At 45.4% G+C, this 20266-nt stretch overlaps 1 protein-coding gene across 1 annotated transcript in view; it reads right to left on the reverse strand.

Annotated features, from left to right (window-relative positions):
• Nucleotides 1-20266, reverse strand: part of LOC124598582 (mucin-6-like) — a 332175-nt gene that overhangs the window by 232900 nt on the left and 79009 nt on the right. The window contains exon 3 of the mRNA XM_047136011.1: nucleotides 13259-13331. Within this exon, the coding sequence (XP_046991967.1) occupies nucleotides 13259-13272 (14 nt within the window). The 5' untranslated portion in view covers nucleotides 13273-13331. The remainder of the gene's footprint in view (nucleotides 1-13258; nucleotides 13332-20266) is intronic.

Genomic DNA, 20266 nt, shown 5'->3' on the forward strand with positions numbered 1-20266 from the left:
CTAGTTAGATACAAGAGTTCTCCTACATTACTTATTTTCGATAAATGGGCGATGTCACCTGCGAAGATAGCATTTAACCGCCAGTGTACTTTTTTTTTTTTTAAATTTACTTACTTTAGAGAGATGCTCATACAGACACCTCAGTAGCTATTGTCAATTATGATGATACTAACTCGAGGACAACGCAACACCCAGACGACACGTGGTCGGGAATCAAACCGGGACCCCTCCGGTTAGCAATCCGCCGTGCTGACCGTACAGCTACGGATACGGAAATTCCCCAATGTACAGTGTTACTATGTTCTTAACTTGTATCTCACTTACAGGAGTCCCTTCGACGTAGAAGCTACAGAATCTTTCCTATAAGGTACAAGCTTGCCTTTCTTTTGAGTCAGCCGTCTTCTACCAACTTTCAAAATGGTTCAAATGGCTCTGAGCACTATGGGACGTAACATCTGTGGTCATCAGTCGCCTAGAACTTAGAACTACTTAAACCTGAGTAACCTAATGACTTCACACACATCCATGATCGAGGCAGGATTCTAACCTGCGACCGTAACAGTCGCACGGTTCCGGACTGAAGCGCCTAGAACCGCTCGGCCACCGCGGCTGGCCTGTGAGCTTTGATGCAGACCGCCACGAATTCCTCTCCTGAGCCAACCTTTTCATCTCAGCTAGCACTTGCAGTCTACGTCCTCAATTATTTTCTGGATGTATTCCGATGTCTGAGTTCCTCTAGTACTATGGAAGTTATTCCCTGATGTCTTAACAGATGTCCTATCATCTTGTCTCTTCTTCTTGTCAGTGGTTTGAAAATACTCCTTTACTCGCCGATTCCGTGGAGAACCTCCTCATTCCTTATCTTATCTGTCCACCTAATTTTCATCATTCTTTGTAGCACCACATCTCGTATACTTGTATTTTCTTACGTTCCGGTTTTCTCACAGTCATCACTGCATTATAACCTGTTAAGTATGAGTTTGTCTTTCATTACCTACTTCGATTTTAATTAAAGGTAACATGGTGTTTTGGCGACAATCATTCTTCCCACCCAGCCTGCCCAGAATGACACGCATGCTAGCAAGTCCCTTTTGGGATTCGGGACGGCGCGTCGACCCCGGATCGAATCCGCCCGGTGTGCCAGCCGTCGTAATCGCGGTTTTTAGGTGGATGCCCACATCCCATTAGGTGAACACCGGGCTAGCACCCATGTCCAGCTCAGTTACACCGAGTCGCAAACAATTAGAAAACTTTCGCACTGTTTCACAGGCATAACACAACACGTGGCCACTTGGAGTACACAAATTCCGTCCCGGTAGGTAATGGTGTGGCGATACGAAGGGCTTCCGACCACCCACTGCCATTAACAATACCAATTACGATAATTAATACGTCGATCCTGTGTAGATACGGGACGCAGTCAAAGGAAAAAGAAGAAGGTGACATACTGGTAGTCTTATCAAGGTGTTTCTGGCGATTAGAGACGCTGTCGCTAATGCATGTACACTGTTCAACTACCTTTTCATTTAACGGTAGCAAAGCGGCCTCTGGCCAGTGCGATGGGGATTCGCATACGATGGGACAATGAATTCTCGACCAGTAAGTGGACGTACGTACAGGTCGGTGATTCCGCCTACTCCCCCCCCCCCCCCCCCTTTTGTCTTGTGTGAGCCCCTAATGGGAGTGCATCGTCTTTGTAAGATTTCATCAGGAAAACACTTTGCGTGCTGTGTTCTAGTTTTGGGCTTGCTGCACGTTATAAGATTACGACTTGTCAGCCTTTGTTTGCAAAGTGATCGTTGCATCACTGCAGGACGTAACGCACGAGTATATAATATCTTTCATCCCAACGCAGTTTTCATCTACACTGCATTAAGGTGTGAAATGACAGATCAACCAAAAATTGTCATGGTGTCATTGTGGTCCGTTTCTGCTGCATTTGCCTCAGTTTACTGGTTTTAGTGTATTTATCGTAATAGTTGAAAGAAGTTTGGCTGCAATTGTTAACGCAGTTTTTCAAGTTAGTGATTGCATTTGAAAATGCCTACCCAGTGCGTCGAAACTAGTAATGTAACCTTTTAAAAATTTTATTGTTTTAGTGACTGTGGCTTGAGACCGTATGTGGTGCCAAGCGTTTTAAATTTCATTCTGTCGCCCTTCTAGATAACAGTTATGTCGAAATACACACGTTTATATTTAGGTGCACTGTAGCCATTGCTCAATCTCATTTGTATGTGCGGCGAGGAAGTATACACTTCGGATTATTTGCGTATGTGCTTGCGAGCCTTACAGTTGCGTTGCACACCAATACTTCCGGTGTTACTTGTCTTTTTATTCTGCCTGGGAGCCCTGGTAGATCTCGTCCAGAGTGAGCGTGCCGCCAGGTTTGTATGTACGATTCTTACAGCGTCGCCACACACTGGTAATATGCAATAATTATTTGATTAAATAGCGTATTGTGGTAAGTTAATAGTAATAATGTCTTGGGTTATTAGCACATCTGTGTGATCTCATTCATTATTAACGCACCGGTAAGTTTTAGTAGCAATAATTGTTTTAAATACTGTAGTGTGCTAACTGTCTAGGGTGTGTCTTTGGAATTGTATCAGTCTAAATTACATTAACAGCGATGGCCATATTCGGATTTTCCGGCGATTAATGTATGAGATTTATAGTAATATTGCATATACTAATAATATTGCAGGATTTATTTTGTGTGTGTGTGTGTGTGTGTGTGTGTGAGTGTGTGTGAGAAATCTTAAGGGGCTTAACTGCTAAGATCATCAGTCCCTAAGCTTACACACTACTTAAGCCAAATTATCCTAAGGACAAACACACTCACCCATGCCCGAGGGAGGACTCGAACCTCCACCAGGACCAGCCGCACAGTCCATGACTGCAGCGCCATAGACCGCTCGGCTAACCCCGCGCGGCTGATTTATTTTGTTTGGATATGTCAATGGTAATCATGTCTTCATTCCACTTGGGAGTGCTTTTTCCCTGTCACCCGCCCATAAGCACTGATCTTGACGGCTTCATTCTGATTGGTCCAGTGAGAATGGAGGAAGGGGAAAGTAGTGGTTGGCGTTTAAAGTGTTAGCAACGTTTATCCGCAAAGTCATCCACAGATTTCCGCAGGTGACTGTGTAGGCGGCTGTGAGTTGTGTGTGTTGAACTGGGGACGTAGAAACATCGGAGAGGCTTCGTCCCGCCGTAGCCCTCAGTGGTTCACAACCCCACAAAAGGCCAAAGCAGTCCACCCACCCCACCGCCGCCCCGCACCGAACCCACGGTTATTGTGTGGTTCGGCAGCCAGTGGAAACTCCTCCCCACCCTCCCCCACCCAGGAAACGTCTCACACCAGACGAGTGTAACCCCAAATATTTCCGTGGTAGAGTAATTATGGTGTACGTGTATATGGAGAGTGTTCATGCAGCAATTGCCGACATAGTGTAACTGAGGTTGAATAACGGGAACCAGACCGCATTCGCCGAGGCACTTGGAAAACCCCCTTAAAAATCGTCCACAGGCTGGCTGACACACTGGGCCTCGACACTAATCCGCCGGGCGGATTCGTGCTGCAGACCGGTACCACACCTTCCCGCTCGGGAAGCAGCGCGTTAGAGCGCGCGGCTAGCCGGGCGCGCTTGATTGTGAGTTACTACTAGTTGGTTGTGCTGAATGAATGATCTGGTAGCGGTGCCTTTAGTGCCAATAACCAGGCTGGTTGCGTCGGAGATAATTACACAGACAAACTGTTTAAATAATGCCAATTTCTCTACCATTCCTGAGGGGTGGTTTGGCGTATTGTTGGGGAGACATGTGGACCTCTCTCTTTCGTGACCAGGGATTGAGTGGTGACCGCAGCCGCTGGAGGAGTTCAGCACGCTACCAGCATGTCACCTGGATAATTTGACGTACAATGTCCGGCGAATGCAGAGGGTGGGGGGCGGTGGAGAAGGGGGGGGGGGGCTAGTCCCTGGAAATGCAGGTATGTATTTGAAGCACTCTTTGATATTTCCACCGATGTACAGGGCTATTACAAATGAGTGAAGCGATTTCATAAATTCACTGTAGCTCCATTCATTGACATATGGTCACGACACACTACAGATACGTACAAAAACTCATAAAGTTTTGTTCGGTTGAAGCCGCACTTCAGAATTCTGCCGCCAGAGCGCTCGAGAGCGCAGTGAGACAAAATGGCGACAGGAGCCGAGAAAGCGTATGTCGTGCTTGAAATGCACTCACATCAGTCAGTCATAATAGTGCAACGACACTTCAGGACGAAGTCCAACAAAGATCCACCAACTGCTAACTCCATTCGGCGATGGTATGCGCAGTTTAAAGCTTCTGGATGCCTCTGTAAGGGGAAATAAATGGGTCGGCCTACAGGGAGCGAAGAAACGGTTGAACGCGTGCGGACAAGTTTCATGCGTAGCCCGCGGAAGTCGACAAATAAAGCAAGCAGGTTTGGAAAATCTTAGGGAAAAGGCTAAAGCAGAAGCCTTACCGTTTACAATTGCTACAAGCCCTGACACCCGATGACAAAGTCAAACGCTTTGAATTTTCGGCGCGGTTGCAACAGCTCATGGAAGAGGATGCGTTCAGTGCGAAACTTGTTTTCAGTGATGAAGCAACATAAAAAAATGGTGAAGTGAACAGACACAATGTGCGAATCTGGGCGGTAGAGAATCCTCACGCATTCGTGCAGCAAATTCGCAATTCACCAAAAGTTAACGTGTTTTGTGCAATCTCACGGTTTAAAGTCTACGGCCCCTTTTTCTTCTGCGAAAAAAACGTTACAGGACACGTGTATCTGGACATGCTGGAAAATTGGCTCATGCCACAAGTGGAGACCAACAGCGCCGACTTCATCTTTCAACAGGATGGTGCTCCACCGTACTTCCATCATTATGTTTGGCATTTCTTAAACAGGAGATTGGAAAACCGATGGATCGGTCGTGGTGGAGATCATGATCAGCAATTCATCTCATGACCTCCACGCTCTCTCGACTTAACCCCATGCGATTTCTTTCTGTGGGGTTATGTGAAAGATTCAGTGTTTAAATCTCCTCTACCAAGAAACATGCCAGAACTGCGAGCTCGCATCAACGATGCTTTCGAACTCATTGATGGGGACATGCTGCTCCGAGTGTGGGAGGAACTTGATTATCGGCTTGATGTCTGCCAAATCACTAAAGGGGCATATATCGAACATTTGTGAATGCCTAAAAAAACTTTTTGAGTTTTTGTATGTGTGTGCAAAGCGTTGTGAAAATATCTCAAATAATAAAGTTATTGTAGAGCTGTGAAGTCGCTTCAATCATTTGTAATAACCCTGTATTGTCATCCATATCGTCGCCATTACCGAGGGCCGGAGGTCCCTCGCTTGATGTAGCAGCATCGATATAGCAACTTCAACGATTGTTTGCCGCCAGCAACCAAGCCGGAGATGATTACACCTAAAATAATAATCTTTCTCGGCCGGTGCTGGGGTGGGGGGCAGTGTTCACGGCTCTACACCACATGTTGGAATTTGAGGGGTGGGCTACCCTGCAGGCGACATACCTTTTACTAGTGAGCTTTCTGGGTGCGTATTTTGTAGTGCTGTGCTGTACACACAGTATCTTGGCTGGACGGATTAGAATTTTGCTACGATTTCACACAATCTGGTAACGCAGTGGTGACTTAATAGGGCTCATCACGCTTTAGTATTTCCTGTACATACTGTAGCTTTGGTTGGAAATGGTAAAACTGCAAATCTTAGAAAATGTCCTACGGTCGTGATTATTTCTATCCACTTGGTCCGTTTCTTACACACACGAGTAATAAAGTGGTGGCTTACGAATGATAAATAGATCGGGCCCAGGCTGCGCTGTGACTGACTGAGAGCAGAACGGTGACGACGCGACGCGATGCGACGTTGACGTGACGTCGCGACACGACACTACGTCGCGACACGACGTGACACTGTTACACGACGTCGTGGCGTGACGCTGTGACATGACGCAACGCCAAGGTGACGTGACGTCGGGAGCGGCGGGTTGGAACTCGCGAGAAACGTAGAATAATACGGAAAATTGTGGAACAATGAGAGTACTTACATATCTGCATGACTGTGGCCTCTACTTGTGCCTCAAATGACGTGATATTACACTGTTATTAACAAATAGAGTTCGAGTGACATGACGTAACGTTATTTGTTATTAACAAATGCACACAGACTGACCCTCTCCGTTTGCTGCCCAGCTCCAGAATGAACGCCAGTTATAAAAGATGAAGATCAGATGGGGAGCTTCAACAACAATGATGGATAATTCGGGAACATGCTGCATTGTGACTAACTGAGAGCATTGTGTTGTCGAGAAGAGCACGAGGGACCTCTTGTAATTGGATAAAATATGAGAAAAATGTGGAAAAAATCGTAAAATTGTGTAAATACAGAAAAAATACGAAAGTAGGTGATTAATACTTAATAACGGGGAAAATATGAAAAAAGGTGGAAATATGGATAAATATGTAATATTGGAAGAAAGAAAGTACGTAAAATTGTGAAAGAATAAAGCAATTAAATATCTGCCAGGGAGTGGTCACTGCCCGTGCCGTAAATGAGGAAATATTAATTTGTTATTAACAAACAGACCTTGATGACACGACTTGACATAATCTGTTATTAACAAATAGGTACAGCTTACAAATTCTTCCAGAGTTGTGCAGCTCCGGTGTGAACCTACCCACTTCTGTCCCAGTTATACAAGATCACGACAGAAAGGGGGTGTTTGAGCCTCATTGGTCCATGGTAGGAGAGGGGGAAGGGAGGGGTAGGGGTTCCCTGGGTGACCTTTATCAAAATGGTTCAAATGGCTCTGAGCACTATGGGACTCAACTGCTGAGATCATTAGTCCCCTAGAACTTAGAACTAGTTAAACCTAACTAACCTTAGGACATCACAAACATCCATGCCCGAGGCAGGATTCGAACCTGCGACCGTAGCGGTCTTGCGGTTCCAGACTGCAGCGCCTTTAACCGCACGGCCACTTCGGCCGGCCGGTTTCAGTGAAGACTGTTTTGAACTATGACGGCTAGATGTCAGCCCTGAACTATTGCGTTTACGACACTGTCAACCTAAGGAAGCAATTGGGGAGTAGCCTTTAATGACTGCTTTGTGTACTTCGCTTTGCTATGGATTGTAAATTAATCGTGGTTTTCGTATCGTATTTTGAAATCAGTGAAGAGGCCAATTCTGGTCCATCACGGAGGAGGGGGTTCGAGTATGTTTCTGACAACACCGAAAGGGTCGGTGATACCTACGACAGTGTGTCAGTTCTTCTCTTAGAGAGCACTGAGAAAGGGTCTAGAGCACGAGCTCTGGGAGGCGGGGCTTGCTCCCCTCAACCCTGCTCAGCTCTCAGAGTGTCTTACGTTCTCGTTTGTTTGCGCTCGCAGACCAGTGCCACGTTACAATGTCCTCACTAGATACTATCTGTCGAAACAAGCAAAAATAATACACTACTGGCCATTAAAATTGCTACACCACGAAGATGACGTGCTACAGACGCCAAATTTAACCGACAGGGAGAAGATGCTGTGATATGCAAATGATTAGCTTTTCAGAGCATTCACAACAAGGTTGGCGCCGGTGGAGACACCTACAACCTGCTCACATGAGGAAACTTTCCAACCGATTTCTCATACACAAACAGCGGTTGACCGGTGTTGCCTGGTGAAACGTTGTTGTGATGTCTCGTGTAAGGAGGAGAAATGCGTACCATCACGTTTCCGACTTTGATAAAGGTCGAATTGTACCCTATCGCGACTGCCGTTTATCGCATCGCGACATTGCTCCTCGCGTTGGTCGAGATCCAATGACTGTTAGCAGAATACGGAATCGGTGGGTTCAAGAGGGTAATACAGAACGCCGTACTGGATCCCAACGGCCTCGTATCACTAGCAGTCGAGATGCATGTCTGTAACGGATCGTGCAGCCACGTCTCGATCCGTGAGTCAACAGATGGGGACGTTTGCAGAACAACAACGATCTGCACGAACAGTTCGACGACGTTTGCAGCAGCATGGACTATCAGCTCGGAGACCATGGCTGCGGTTACCCTTGACGCTGCATCACAGACAGGAGCGCCGGTGATGGTGTACTCAACGACGAACCTGGGTGCACGAATGGCAAAACGTCATTTTTTCGGATGAGTCCAGGTTCTGTTTACAGCATCATGATGGTCGCATCCGTGTATGGTGACATCGCGATGAACGCACATTGGAAGCGTGTATTCGTCATCCCCATAGTGGCGTATCACCCGGCGTGATGGTATGGGGTGCCATTGGTTACACATCCCGCTCACCTCTTATTCGCATTGACGGCACTTTGAACAGTGGATGTTCCATTTCAGATGTGTTACGACCCGTGGCTCTACCCTTCATTCGATCCCTGCGAAACCCTACATTTCAGCAGGATAACGCACAACCGCATGTTGCGCATCCTGTACAGGCCTTTCTGGATACAGAAAATGTTCGACTGCTGCCCTGGCCAGCACATTTTCCAGATCTCTCACCAACTGAAAACGTCTGGTCAATGGTGGCCGAGCAACTGGCTCGTCATAATACGCCAGTCACTACTCTTCATGAACTGTGGTATCGTGCTGAAGCTGCATGGGCAGCTGTACCTGTACACGCCATCCAAGCTCTGTTTGACTCAATGCCCAGGCATATCAAGGCCGTTGTTACGGCCAGAGGTGGTTGTACTGGGTACTGATTTCTCAGGATCTATGCACCCAAATTGCGTGAAAATGTAGTCACATGTCAGTTCTAGTATAATATATTTGTCCAATGAATAGCCGTTCATCATTTGTATTTCTTCATGGTGTAGCAATTTTAATGGCCAGTAGTGTACGAAGCAGCGTATGAGGTTTGATACAAATGCAAATTCGATGTGACTTCTGCAGGGGTTGGACAAAAAGACCTAAACACAGCGAGTAATGCGTTTTTGAAGATAAATTCAAATGTTGGCCAAGACTGCGGGACCCGCTGTTGTACTTGGCGGCGAACGGCGGTCGTGCAGCGCTCCCAATACGTTGCGAGTTGCAGTCATGGTCAGAATAGTGTTCTGGGTAGTTGCGAGCGCGTTATGTGGGAGACACTGAATTCGAATGTGGGCAAATTATTGGTGTTCGTATGGTGGGTGCTTGCGTAAGGAAGGTAGCCGGGGTGTTTGGTGTTTCAAGAGGCACCGTATCGGAGAGCTGTACCGCATACAGGGAAACGGGAAAGACGTAATCAGCGAAGTCACGACGTGGACGAAAGAGTGTGTTGAGTGCTCGCGGCGGACGGGCAGTGAAGAGGATAACGACGAGAAAATAAGGGGGGCGACAGCTGCAAACGTCACTGCGGAACTAAATGCCGCAGTCGCCAACACTGCCAACACCAAGACAACGTGAAGGGAGCTCCATAATCAGGGAATTACAGGACGAGACGTAACTCCAAAACCACCCATCAGTCATGCAAATGACCGTAGCAGGAAAACGTAGTGCTGAAGCCATAAAATTTGGACTACGTAGCAATGAAAAAAGGTCATTTGGTCAGATGAGTTTTGTTTCGCAATGTTCCCAACATTTGGCAAAGTAATGTCCGAAGAATGTAACATGGTCGGGGATTGGACGATGATTCACGCAGCCACGTCGTGATGCACACTTGGTCTGGGGGCCCTCGTTCTGTCAACGGCTTTGCAAAGACGGTGGAGGAGCGGACAGAAGTTCAGGGCATTCTCTTGCCTTGGAGTGGTAACTGCCCTTAAAAGGCGGAAGAATCAGCAATGATCAACAGCATGAGGATCTAGAAGACAATGGAAACCACTGAATTAAAGACACATAATGTGTATCCACAGGACATATGACCTGTAACTGAAAAAGTATCATGAAGTTCTCTCCATTGGCAAAAGATTCCGGACTAGTCCCTCTTTCGTATCTCCGGAGGGGACTGCCAAGGGGGAGGCGGCCATGAGAAAAGGTTCGAACGTGGTAGGGAAGCTAGAAAATCTGAAAAGGGATATGCCGAGGCTCAGTGTAGATACAGTGAGCGTCCGTCAAGTGAAATGGAAAGAAGACAAGGATTTCTGGTCAGACGAGTATAGGATAATAACAACCGAAGAGGAAATGGTATAATGGGAGTAGGATGGGCAGAGAGTCAGTTACTGTGAATAGTTCAATGATAGGGTTGTTAAAAACAGGAAGGACAGAGAATCAGTTCAATACAATCGTTCAGGCATACATACCGACGTTGCAAGCAGAAGATGAAGAGATGTAGAAAGTATACGAAGATACTGAAGGCGTAATTCAGTATGTAAAGGGAGATGAAAATCTAATAGTCGTGGGGGATTGGAACGCTGTTTTACGGGAGGAAGGACTAGAAGAAAGGGTTACTGAAAATATGGGCTCTGTAGTAGGAATGAGAAAGGAGAAACATTAACTGAGTTCTGCAATAAATTTCAGCTTGTAATAGCGAATACTCTGTTCAAAAATCACAAGAGGAGGAGGTATAGTTGGAAAAGGCTGGGAGAGTCAGAAAAATTTCTAAATAAATAACTGTAAGATATAGGGAAAGACGGGTAATACACATTATGTACAAGAGCCCAGAGGGAATGTTAAGACTGAAAGACCAAGAACGAAGAGCCCGGATTAAAGAAGTTCTAAGACAGGGACGTAGCCTTTCGCTCCTACTGTTAAAACTATACATTGAAGAAGCAATGACCGAAGTAAAAGAAGGGTTCAAGAGTGGAATAAAAATGCAAAGTGGAAGGATATCAATGATGCGGCTGGCTGATGACATTCCTATCCTGAGTGAAAGTGAAGAAGAATTACAGGATCAGTTGAATGGAAGAACAGTCTGCTGAGTATAGAATAGGGATGGCGAGTAAATCGAAGAAAGGCGAAAGTAACGAGAGAAACGTAACATCTGAATTGGGGATCACGAATTAGGCGACATGAACGAATTCTGCTACTTAGGCAGCAAAATAACCCATGACCGACTGAGCAAGGAGGATATAAAAAGCAGACTAGCACTGGCAAAAAGGGCATTCCTGGCCAAGAGAAGTCTACTAGTGTCAAACATTGGTCTTAATTTGAGCAAGAAATTTCTGAGAATGTACGTTTGGAGCACAGCACTGTACGGTTGTGAAATATGGACTGTGGGAAAACAAGAACAGAAGAAAAGCGAAGCAGCTGAGATGTGGTGCTGTAGACAAATGGTGAAAGTTAGGTGAACTGTATGGAAAGGAGTGAGGAGATCTCTGCAGAATCAACGAGGATTAGAATGATAGAACATCTGTTCAGACATCAGGGAATAACTTCCATGGTACTAGAGGAGCTGTAAAAAGTCGATAGAGGAAGAGGTAGATTGGAATATATCAAGCAAATAATGTAGGACGTATGTAGTAATTGCTACTATGAGGTGAAAAGGTTGGCACAGGAGAGGAATTCGTGGCGGGTAGCATCAAACCAGTCAGAAGACCGATTATTAAAAAAATATAATTGTATTCAATGGCGGCCTATGGTTACTCTAAAGGGTCGCATTACTGTCAAGTATTACGTGACCAATCTGGCCGAATAGGTCCTTCTCATGGAAAAACTTTTGTTTCCCAAAGGCGATGCTGTGTTTGAAGACTACAGGGCACTTTTTCACACAGCTCGCATCATCCACGACTGGTTTCGTGGGCACAAGGATGAACTGTCTCATTTTCAGTGGCCACCAGTCACCAGATCTCAAAAGTACTCAGGCTTTGTGGTCTACTGTGGAGAGAGGGGTGCCTCATTGCCAATCACGTGCATCATCGTTACTTGAATTTGCCACTATTTTGCAGGAAGGAAAACCATACAGGATGTGTATTAATTCATCACGAGACGACTGGAAGCTGTTTTGGATGCCAACGGGTTTCATACATCATATTAAGACACTGTAATGTATTATGTTGTTGTTGTTTCCATTTTTTGTCCACCCTGTGGCGCGGCACGTTACTTTTGTACCGCCCTGCCAATGTCCAGCAATGTTCATTTGTCTAGCTAAAAGCTGTCGTAGAAAATACTAGACCACTACTGTCTACTGCAGGTCGCAACATACATAGAATTGTCCGGTAAACGGGATGTGGATAGCTACTGAAATAAAAGTTTTAACTTGGCAATGTAAATTTTCAGGTGTATTTTTACGATAAAGATCACAGTTAATACTGCGAAGTCCGCACTAAGTGGCAACACAATGTAAAGTTCACACGCACACTACAATTACACACGTCGCCAGTTTATGGTATTTACACCCGTTACCGAAGTTAATAGAGCTCACCGGATCATTTAGTTATGAAAATACTCGCTCTACACGTAATACCTGTTCCAGTCTTAGATCGCACAACAAGCCACGCGGTTTTAACTAACAGTTAAAAGCAATAATTTTGATATTCCGTCCGAAATTCCACACGACTTCCACTATACCGTTCACTTAAATATACTTTGTACTACTTCGCGAACTCGTAATCAGCATTTTTCCGCGATTTTACAGTACTTTCGTCGGAGCTCCTTTCAATGAGATGTTACTAGTTCGAACCCTCAGCCCCGACCCCCCCTAGATCACACCAAAGGCTTTGTTCCCAGCATAGATTGGCGCGAGCCTGCATTTTTCTGATTGGCTGATATCACAAACAGCAAATCAGGTTGCAGTATTATCCCGCGCTAACCCGCGCTTTACTTCAATGACCAATCACAGTAAAACATTTCTTTCAATGGTAATTGCTAAATAAATAAATTTAGAAGAGTATCAGAAATAAAATTACTGCTTCTGAAATGACCGATTAATTTGTGTTCTACTCACGATTTATTAGTACCATAAACGGACTGCACATTTAATTATAGTAAATCCCCTGTATAGTTTAACTGGTACTTCGTGAATAAACAAAACAATTACTTCTGTTCTTCACTCATACAACACTCACACTGCCAATTAGTACACATATAAAACAATTATAATTATGCAAATACATTAAATATTAATCAGACATAACTTTACAACATTGTTTTAACTACGACTGCTAGCACCGGCCGTCAACTGCTGACCTCTGCCGCCTACGAGCACAACTACGTGCGGCTCTGTAACTCAGGTCCATGTCAGCTGGTGACATCTGTCGATGATTCAACCCCCTGGACATCAATGGTACGCTAAAATGGCTAACACTGTTTAATATTTGTAGCTATTCGCAGTTACTTACGTGTTACAGAGCATGATGTAGTTGCTTCTCCTTCTCCGGGTTCTCTCTTCGTCGGTGAATTAAAACGCGACACCTGCGGACAACATACAACAAATCACTTTCCAGCCACAAACAGCAATATCGTCGCTAGTCTACAAGCTACAACCAGCAGTAGATTTCCTGTAATGTAATTCTACGTCTACGTATATGTCAGATTTCTGAAAGCCACTGTGAAGTGCATGGCAGAGGATACGTTCTATAACACTATGAATTATGGGGTCTGCCCGCTCCAGTCGCTTACGGGGCCTTGTGGGAACAATGACTGCTGAAATGAATGGTCACGCAGCGTTTTACGGTAGAAGCAGGTGACGGCCGGTGACAGAAGGATATTCTCAGCTACAGAAAGGAAATGTATCGAATGTTTTAGTGCTGTTGTCATCAACCACACCGTGAGAGAAACTGTGTGTCTGTGCTAGGAAATGATACGTGGGCAGCTCGGTGACAATGAAAGACTGAATCACTGGTAAGGTGCTCAGGTCCACTGAATGCTCCATAAGATTATTTGAAGGCTATGAGGAGTGTTGTTTAAGCTTTAGAAAATATAGAGTCATACGGAAAGTGTATAACGTTTGCGACATTTTCGTCGCTTTGGATTTAACGCCGTAGTGAAGACAGCGGAGGCAGTTTGAAACAGTTGTGACGTGTATGGGGAGGGCGCCATCGAAGAAATCGCGTCAGAAAACAGAATTGTCGTTTAAAGTAGGATCGTTATGGCGTGAATTACTCGCGACATTCAGGAAGACCGACGGTCTGTACGCTTTACCACTGTGGTTCACGTCACTGTACTTGACAGTTGGTAAATGTAATAAACTGCGACGATTTTACCTTCGACACTTATATTCACCTTCGACACATACATTCAATGCACAAGACTGGTAAGCTGCGGAAAAAAAAAAAAAAAAAAAAAAAAAAAAAATTCGGTTTGAGTCCCGATTTGGTATAAATTTTCAGCTGGCCGTGGTTGTTCATCACAATGCATACTTGGCGTATTTCAACTGTTTCCACTGTTGACATTCCCTGTCTTTGCCTCTTCACTTATGTCAGCTCCTCGATCCATTCATTTTAGTCCTTTAATTTATTTCAGTACGATAGAGATAATATATTCTCCTTCGAAGAAAGAAGATCTTTCTACCAAGCGCTATCAAAGACGTTTACAGACTCAGCGTTTGCGACAGATTGCAGAAAGATTCTACTGCCTCCACCGTTTTTCTTGCGTAAGGACCGCACAAACAAATTAAGGTATACTGGAAACCGTACCGCCGCACATCAAAGAAGTCCCAAACTGAGGGATTGAACGTAGGGGAGCACTTAACAGCAACCCTACACCGCCCTTCTGGGCAAGGTCCGTGTGGACGTGGTTTACGATTGCCTTCTTCCGACCTGGTATGAAATGCGATCTCCACATGTGCATCTCCATGATTACTCTGCAATTCACAATTAACTGTCTGATGGAGGTATCAACGAACCACCTTCAAGCTATTTCCATACTATACCACTTTCAAACAACGAGCTGGAAAAAGAAGGCTTAAATCTTTCCGTGCTAACCACTATTTTCTCATTTTATTACAATGATAATTTCTCCCTATGTAGATGGGCACAAACAAAATATTTTCACACTCCGAGAGGAAAATCGGTGGCCGAAATTTCATTAGAAGGTCCTGCCGCAACGAAAGACGCCTATGTTTTAATGATTGCCATCCCAATCTACGTACCATATCCCTGGCACTCTCTCCCGTATTTCGCAATATACCAAACGAACTACCCTTCTTTGAAATTTTCGATGTCTTCCGTCAATCCTGTCTGATGCGGATACAACTCCAAAAGATGATGAACAAACGTAATATAGGCAGTCTCTTTAATAGATCTTTTGCGTTTTCTTTCTGACAGTAAATCGCAGTCTTTGGTTCGCTGTCTCCACAGTTGAAGCTATTTGTAGTTGTAATCTCTGAGTGTTTAGTTGAAGTCACAGCCTTTAGATTCGTGTGATTTATCGTGTAACAGAAATCTAACGGGAGCCTTTTAGCACACGTGGGGATGATTTCACAAAAAATGGTTCAAATGGCTCTGAGCACTATGGAACTTAACATCTCTGGTCATCAGTCCCCTAGAACTTAGAACTACTTAAACCTAACTAACCTAAGGACATCACACACATCCATGCCCGAGGCAGGATTCGAACCTGCGACCGTAGCAGTCGCGCGGTTCCGGACTGAGCGCCTAAACCGCTAGACCACCGCGGCCGGCATGATTTCACACTTTTCGTTATCTAGAGTCAACTGTCACATTTCGTACCATACGGATATCTTGCCTAAATCATTTGCAATTGATTTTGATCATGTGATGACTTTGCAAGACGGTAAATGACAGCATCATCTGCAAACAATTTAACCCTGTGGCGCATGAGTTTCACTGCAGTGGACAACTTTTAATGGTCAATTCTCTGGCTTTTTCAATCAGTCATGAGGCTGAATACGCATGCAGGACACAACTCCAGTAGGGAGTGCCCATTGCAGTGAACTGTGTGCATTTGCAGCCTCAGGACTGATTGAAGATGCCAAAGCAGCGACCATTAACAGCTGTCCAATGTAGTGGACGCTACGCGCCACAGGGTTAAGAGGGCTGCTCAAATTGTCTCCTAAATCGTTTAAGTAGATCAGGAACAGCAGAGGGCCTATTACGCCATATACTAATTCTCTTTCACTTGATGACTTTACGTCAGGTACTATGAAGGCGAATTTTCTGACAGAAAAATCAGAAACATAGTCGCAGAACTGAGACAATACTCCGTAGGCACGCAGTTTGATTGGAAATATCATGTGAGGAACGGTGTCAAAATCCTTCTGGAGATTTAGAAATATCGAAACAATCTAGGAATATCGAAACAAACTGAGATCGCCTGTCAATAACATTAATTACTTCGCGGGAATAAGGAGCTACTTGTGCTTCACAAGAACCATTTTTTCTGAATCCGCGCTGTGTGTCAATAGACCGTTACCTGAGAGATAATTCTTGATGTTCGAACACAGTATATGTTCCAAAATATCACTGAAAATCGGCATTCGTGATATGGGTCTGTAATTCAGTGGATTACTCGTATTTCTTTTCTTGGGTGTTGGTATGACTTGTGCAACTTTCCAGTCCTTAGGTACGAATCTTTCGACGAGCATCCGTTTGTATATGGTTGTTAAGTATGGAGTTATTATAACAGCATGTTCTGAAAGTAACCTGACTTTTAGCCAGGTGTAGTGAAGTATGTGTCTGTGCTGTATGAAGGATTGCGATGAATGCTCGTGTGGCGTTGTGTTGTTGTGGATGAAGGAATAGGGTGAAAGCCGGTGTCGGCACACACCCTGCTCTCGAATAACAAGCGGCCGAGCTTAACGCCCCATTCTACGGGTGATCAACAGTTCCACATGCCCACACTTCATGAGACACTGCGGAGAACGTTGGAAATTTAATCTAGGACATTGGTTGGCGCAAAGATTGCTGATCAGGAACTTGACGCCTCCACTTCTCCTCCCCTTAGCAGTCGAATACTGGCAGTAAAAATTTTCCACCACCAGGATTCGAACCGGCTTGATTGTGAGGCAAGCGTCACCGCACAAACGTGCGTTTGCGATCTTTTTGTTGTTCTTTTTTTCTTGCATTTTGTTCGTTATTGTTCGTTGACTTGGTCGTAGCGGACGTCACATTACACCCGTTGAAGTTCGTTGTTGATTCCTTGACTCACAAGGAAACCTCCCCATCGCACCCCCCTCAGATTTAGTTATAAGTTGGCACAGTGGATAGGCCTTGAAAAACTGAACACAGACCAATCGAGAAAACAGGAAGAAGTTGTGTGGAACTATGAAAAAAATAAGCAAAATATACAATCTGAGTAGTTCATGCAGAAGATAGGCAACATAAAGGATTATATGAGCTTAGGAGCGTCGTGGTCCCGTGGTTAGCGTGAGCACCTGCGGAATGAGAGGTCCTTGGTTCAAGTCTTACCTCGAGTGAAAAGTTTAACTTTTTATTTTCAGACAATTATTATCTGTCCGTCCGATGCGAGGTAACTGCGCCGTAGTATGGGGACGATACACCTAAACAAACATCCAAACACTCGACGTCAGTCGACTACAGCGCACGGAAGAGAGAGTATTCCTGCTAACGAGGCTCCCTGGCTGGCAGTTGAGTGTTCGCTACTTTGGACGAGAGTGCATTAAATACGTGAGATGTATTCCGACTGTGAAACTGTTCCATTCATTTGTTGCAGTTTACGTGACAAACTCTTATGCTTTCATCATTTCTTTGGGAGTGATTATCACATCCATAAGAAAACCAAGATCGGGCAAGGTGGAAGAATCTTTTTACCCATTCGCCAAGTGTACAAGTTAGGTGGGTCGACAACATATTCCTGTCATTTGGCGCACATGCCGTCACCAGTGTCGTATAGAATATATCAGACGTGTTTTCCTGTGGAGGAATCGATTGACCTTATGACGTTGCGATCAAATGTTTTCGGCTCCCATTGGAGAGGCACGTCCTTTCGTCTACTAATCGCATGGTTTTGCGGTGCGGTCGCAAAACACAGACATTAAACTTATTACAGTGAACACAGACGTCAGTGAACGGATGGATCATAACTTTGCGAAAATAAAGACTGTAAACTTTTCACTCGAGGGAAGACTTGAACCAAGGACCTCTCGCTCCACAGCTGCTCGCGCTAACCACGGGACCACGGCGCTCTTGAGCTCACGCTATCCTTGATGTTGCCTAACTTCTGCATGGACTACTCAGTTTGTATATTTTGCTTATTTTTTTCATAGTTCCACACAACTTCTTCCTGTTTTCTCGATTGATCTTTGTTCAGTTTTTCAAGGCCTATCCACTGTGCCAACTTATAACCAAATCTGAGGGGGGTGCGATGGGGAGGTTCCCTTGTCAGTTGTTTATTACCGAGACCAGCCAGCTCTCTCTCTCCCTCTCTTTTTTTAAAAAAATCTCATTTTTATCTCATTTTTGTTCGCTTTCGTTCGTTGCATCTGCTTGGGGCGGACGTCGTAAGACATCCGTTTAAGTTCGTTGTTGATCGATTAACTCAGCTTTTTATTACAGAGGGGAGCTAACCCTCTGACCGAACACGCTGAGCTACCGAGCCAACTGCGATCTCAGCCACAAAGGCGGGTACTACAGAGGCCTACAGGCAGTTGTTTTCCTCTTAGGGAAGGAAATAACTAGCAGTGATGTAATAGTTTGTCAAGTATGTATGTAAATGTGGGAAAAGCAAAGGCAAAAGCATCGACGGAATGCTAATCGGTGACGCAAAGTGACTGTCCTTGAGAGACACGCAGCATCCTGCGGAAGAAGCAGGTGACGTCCGGTGATGGAGGGATAAGCGAAGCTACAGAAAGCAAGCGTGCTGGCGCACAGATTAGCCGTGAGCGGTCGCGAACGGAACACCTGTGGGTCGGTCTGGACGGGGTCCCCCGCGCTCCTGGAGAACGCTTTGATGTTCTGCACGGAGACGGAGCAAGCAACGCGGCATCAGATACGCTTCAAGTCCCCGGGAGCAGCACGAGCGATAGCAATCTGTCGTGAGACACAGCGCGATGTCTGAACAGCGGTGCTCGTACGTCGCAGCACGGCTGTGACGGCAAACACGAGGCCCATTGAGAACTACACTGCCGAGGCACGAACACAAGAGAGAACTTGTAGGAAGTTGCTTTTATTTTGCCGAACAATTCCTATGACTCACTGTTTCGGGACGTCACACTTGCGGTCGTCTTCATGTGGTGCTGCTGTTTGCCAGTAACGGCATCAACCTCCAATCTCTGGGAACGCTAAGAGGACAAAATTCGCAAAGATATGGAGAACAAGTGCTAGTAAATGAGGGATATGTTTCTTATTTTCCGCAACAAGTTTTCCCATAGCCAGGCATTATTTACATGTTTTCATTAGGCTACAATAAGTATTATGTCCGCCTCCGGTAGCTGAGTGAAGATCGCTTTCCTCCTTCGAGTGGGGCCGCAAGCAATAGAACCACGTATACTACTTCTCCCAGATAGGACATATTATCCCCGAACAAAGACAAACGCAGTGACTTGGATTCGAGGTTTGACTGTGCGTTATCTTTTCCGAGACGGCAGTAAGAATGTGCTCGACTTTTGGGCCTTACTACAAGAACATCACTCACAGCTTATGAGACATCAGAGATATCGAACATAATACGCAAATTTTTTAGGGAGTGCCTTGCTTGATCCCCCACCCAGCTGGGGTGTCCCAGGTAGGAGAATGTAATTATTGCCTATATGTATCAGAACAAGAAAGGACCAGGACAGTGGAGAGGATCCACCACCACACGTGAAGACGTACCCGACACCGACGCGAGGTATAATGGGATTAGCGAGGTACGCACCCAAAAGAGGAACGTGGTCCGTTATTGTTTTGTACTGACAGAAGCAGGATATTTTTTCATTATTATGTAAAAAAAAGGTCCACTTATTTACGTTTCCCAGAAATATTTTATTTTATAAAGGTCATCGTCTTATATATATATATATATATATATATATATATATATATATATATATACACTCCTGGAAATGGAAAAAAGAACACACTGACACCGGTGTGTCAGACGCACCATACTTGCTCCGGACACTGCGAGAGGGCTGTACAAGCAATGATCACACGCACGGCACAGCAGACACACCAGGAACCGCGGTGTTGGCCGTCGAATGGCGCTAGCTGCGCAGCATTTGTGCACCGCCGCCGTCAGTGTCAGCCAGTTTGCCGTCGCATACGGAGCTCCATCGCAGTCTTTAACACTGGTAGCATGCCGCGACAGCGTGGACGTGAACCGTATGTGCAGTTGACGGACTTTGAGCGAGGGCGTATAGTGGGCATGCGGGAGGCCGGGTGGACGTACCGCCGAATTGCTCAACACGTGGGGCGTGAGGTCTCCACAGTACATCGATGTTGTCGCCA

Source organism: Schistocerca americana, chromosome 1, assembly GCF_021461395.2.
Source record: "Schistocerca americana isolate TAMUIC-IGC-003095 chromosome 1, iqSchAmer2.1, whole genome shotgun sequence".
Lineage (NCBI taxonomy): Eukaryota > Metazoa > Arthropoda > Insecta > Orthoptera > Acrididae > Schistocerca > Schistocerca americana.